Source organism: Drosophila rhopaloa, unplaced genomic scaffold (genome assembly GCF_018152115.1).
Source record: "Drosophila rhopaloa isolate 14029-0021.01 unplaced genomic scaffold, ASM1815211v1 contig_167, whole genome shotgun sequence".
In the NCBI taxonomy this organism is placed as follows: domain Eukaryota; kingdom Metazoa; phylum Arthropoda; class Insecta; order Diptera; family Drosophilidae; genus Drosophila; species Drosophila rhopaloa.
Window position 1 is genome coordinate 4,090,439 of NW_025335047.1, and position 3,454 is coordinate 4,093,892.

The 3,454-nt window shown below is 41.0% G+C and overlaps 2 protein-coding genes across 2 annotated transcripts; both read left to right on the forward strand.

Moving 5' to 3' along the window:
- The first annotated feature begins 33 nt into the window (after window positions 1–33).
- LOC108044518 (2-oxoglutarate-dependent dioxygenase htyE) lies at window positions 34–1,218 on the forward strand. The gene is given in 4 exon segments (XM_017123558.2): window positions 34–229; window positions 288–890; window positions 952–1,094; window positions 1,152–1,218. Coding segments are annotated over 4 exon segments (966 nt in total). The 5' UTR covers window positions 34–76.
- A 278-nt stretch (window positions 1,219–1,496) lies between these two features.
- On the forward strand, window positions 1,497–3,104 carry LOC108044520 (UPF0676 protein C1494.01). The gene is made up of 5 exons (XM_017123561.2): window positions 1,497–1,684; window positions 1,886–1,983; window positions 2,039–2,641; window positions 2,708–2,850; window positions 2,911–3,104. The coding sequence occupies exons 1-5, from the start codon at window positions 1,600–1,602 to the stop codon at window positions 2,975–2,977; spliced, it is 996 nt and encodes a 331-aa protein (XP_016979050.1). The 5' UTR covers window positions 1,497–1,599; the 3' UTR covers window positions 2,978–3,104.
- The last annotated feature ends 350 nt before the right edge of the window (window positions 3,105–3,454 follow it).

A 3,454-nucleotide genomic window follows, 5' to 3' on the forward strand; every position in this document is an offset into this window, starting at 1 on the left:
GTCTCATAATTCTTGTGCTCGTAGTAACATCAATCCCAGCTCACTCGATAAGAAATTCTGATAATACAAAGTGATAATGGAATCTGAGATCGAGACGCTGCTCTCGAGAAATGCAGTTCCGATTATAGATTTGGGAAACGCCATTGAAGACGTGGCCAAAAATCTAAGACAGGCCCTTTCACAACAGGGTTATGCTCTGCTAATCAATCACGGAATTTCAGATGAGAAGGTATTTAATTCAATCCAATATTTGACCATTAAAACCTAAATAAAAACTGTATATGTAGATCAAGATAGCCTGGGAGTATTTCGATGGATTTGTTAAGTTACCAGAGGAAGTCAGAATGGCCTACGAAAGAAGCAAGGCTCCAAATGGCGAAAATCACGGTTATGTGAGTCCCGGAATGGAACGATTTGATGGCAGGACACCGGAACTACGTCATGCGTATAATATATGCAAGTTGCAGGATGAATTTCTTCCCGAAAAGGCGCTGCCTGGATTTACTAGGCACATAAGCTCTTTGACTGATGACTTTAATGCTTTGGGTAGATTAATTCTTCAAGCTTTGGCCCTTTCCCTGGATGTTCCCCCGTCGTTCCTCTCCGATAAGCACTCCTACATGTTATCCGACGATCGTTTTAATCTGACCACCCTACGGATGCTCTACTACCCACCGGTGGAGGATCAAGATCCTGGAAAAGTTATCCGCTGCGGAGCCCATGCCGACTATTGCACCTTCACTCTGCTGGCGCAGGATTCGGAGGGTGGATTGGAGGTCAAGTTGCGGGGCAGTGACAAATGGGAGCGAGTGGGTCATCTGCCGGGAGCACTCTTCATTAACTGCGGCGAAACCATGGCAATGTGGACAGATCAGCTTTATCACGCCCTGGTATATTTATATAACTTTATCTGGAGGTATCATAACATATTTATATTTCTACTTTCCTCAGCAACATCGAGTGGTTGTTCCTGATCAGACTTCTACTCGCCAGCAAGGCAGGCACTCTATTGCCTATTTTTGACATCCTGATAGTTCAACCATGATAGACCCTAAAGAGCTAAATATTCCACTTAAGGAGTCGACAACTGGAATGTGAGTAGCTTACCAACACTTTAATCTATCCAATTTTCGTTTATTATTTTATTTCAGAATACACAACGCTTATGATTTAGCTATGTCTTTGGCAAAAGGCGCATATGGGCATAATAATTATTAGGAAAAACTGATGGCGAAAATCAGGAAGATCCGAAAAGTAAAAAAAATCTGAAAAAAGTCAATGTCTCATTGGATTCGTTATCAAGTTTCTAATCAATCGCCATTCACAGCTGAAAAATGTAATTTATGTACAATTTTCGAAGTCATTGGGTCGTAATAACTCGCTTGAATAAAATAATGAACCCTGAAAGTATGCAATACAATATTATCTTTGAGAGTACCGATTAGACAATAATAATAATGGAATTGTCGGGTTCTGTTTGGGTCAGTCTCCCGGAGAAGCGCGTGGTGTTCACATCGTACTCGGTTTTTAGAGCTCTGACTTTTCAGACGCAATCGTTCTCGTATTTGATTTACCTCCGCGGGTCTTAATTTACTTAAAATGATAAAGAGCAAGATAAGTGAGGACAAGTTGGAAACCCTTGTTTCGCGGAGCGCTGTGCCAATCATCGATCTCGCCCATTGCGGTAAGATTTCACAACAAACCTTTTTAAATAAAGATAACTTAATAATAAACAAGCAATCTGTGGGGGACCAGCATATTGTAAATATTGTGGGTAGGGTTGGATAGGGTTGGCTTTCCAAATATTTCCCACCATCCCTAAAAAAATATTTGATAAAACATGTTGGTACTTTTATTTTATTTAATTATGACTGTTAATTTCCAGGCAAGTCCCTTGTCAATAGGGTTGGTCAGCAACTGCATAAGGCTTTCACCGAGAAGGGAATCGCTTTCCTGGTTAATCATGGAATAGCCGAAGATAAGGTCAGTTTTGATCATTTACAAGCGAATTTTGTGTTATCATTTGTTCTCCCCTCAGATTAAAGCTGTTTACGATCAATTCGACAACTTCTTGGATCTGCCAGCTGAGGTTCAGGATCGCTACAGGAGAAAGGATGGCGTTAACTATGGCTACGTTAGTCCTGGAATGGAACGATTCGATGGAAGCACCCCAGAGCTCCGGCACGCCTACAATATTTGCAAACTGGATGATCAGAATATTCCGAGGGAGCCACTGCCAGAATTTGCAGAGGATATTACTACACTGTGTCAGGACTTGAAGGCCATGTCCACATTTATACTGAAGGCCATGGAGGTGGCCTTGGAGATTCCTCCGGCCTTCTTTATCGACAAGCACTCCCAGATGCTCGAAGGCGATGAGGTCAACATGAGCACCCTACGGATGCTCTACTATCCGGCGATTGTGGATGATGAACCTGGTCAGAGTGAGGGTGCCATACGGTGTGGTGCCCATGTGGACTATGGCACCTTCACCCTTCTCACTCAGGATTCGGAAGGTGGCTTGGAGGTGCAATTGCCTGGCAGCGAGAAGTGGGAACGAGTGGGCCATCTACCAGGAGCCATTCTCATAAATGGCGGGGAACTCCTGTCCATCTGGACGAAGCAGCGATACCACGCATTGGTAGGTTATTCCTGAGAGGCAGAAATTTCCCCAGTTAGCTAATACTTTGTTTTCCACATTTCCCAGCCTCATCGGGTCGTTATACCTGAACAAGATCATATACGAACCCGCGGCAGACATTCCATTGCCTATTTTTGCCATCCCAATAACTCGACAATGATATCTCCCAACGATCTCTTGGCTGAAGATGTCGAACAGAGTAATGACAAGTAAGATTTGTAATATATTTCAATTACTATTTTGTATTTATTTTGTTTTCTAACCCCAAGAGTATACAGCGCCTATGAACTGATACAGAAAAAGTTTAATGACACCTACGGTCAGCGATCTCAATAAATCAACGAATCTGGGGCAAAACTTTATTACAGCTATAGACACATGAAACTGGTATATTTAATAAAGCAATTTTACAACTGTAATTTGTCCAAATCTAAATAAATTATGGCACTTTTATTTCATAAAACATTTATTTTACTTTTTACATGAAGACGTTAGAAAATGTTAAAGGGATTTTTCACAAAACAAAACCAAACATCACAAAATAAATCATTTTTTAATCCTAAAATTTATTAATAAAATTCTTAATATTGAAATTCATATCTCAACACCTAAAATCATAATGGATTAGAAGTATCTTTAAGATACTACATTTTACTTTATTTCGTAGGTAAAATGTAATTGCTGATGTAGAAATCGGTCAGATATAACACCGAAATGTTAACGGGCGTTTTACCCGATCTTAGAGACTCGAGAAATATCGATAGGTGCCAACAGCGACTACCGATAAGGTGGGGATCGCATTCGAACTGGATC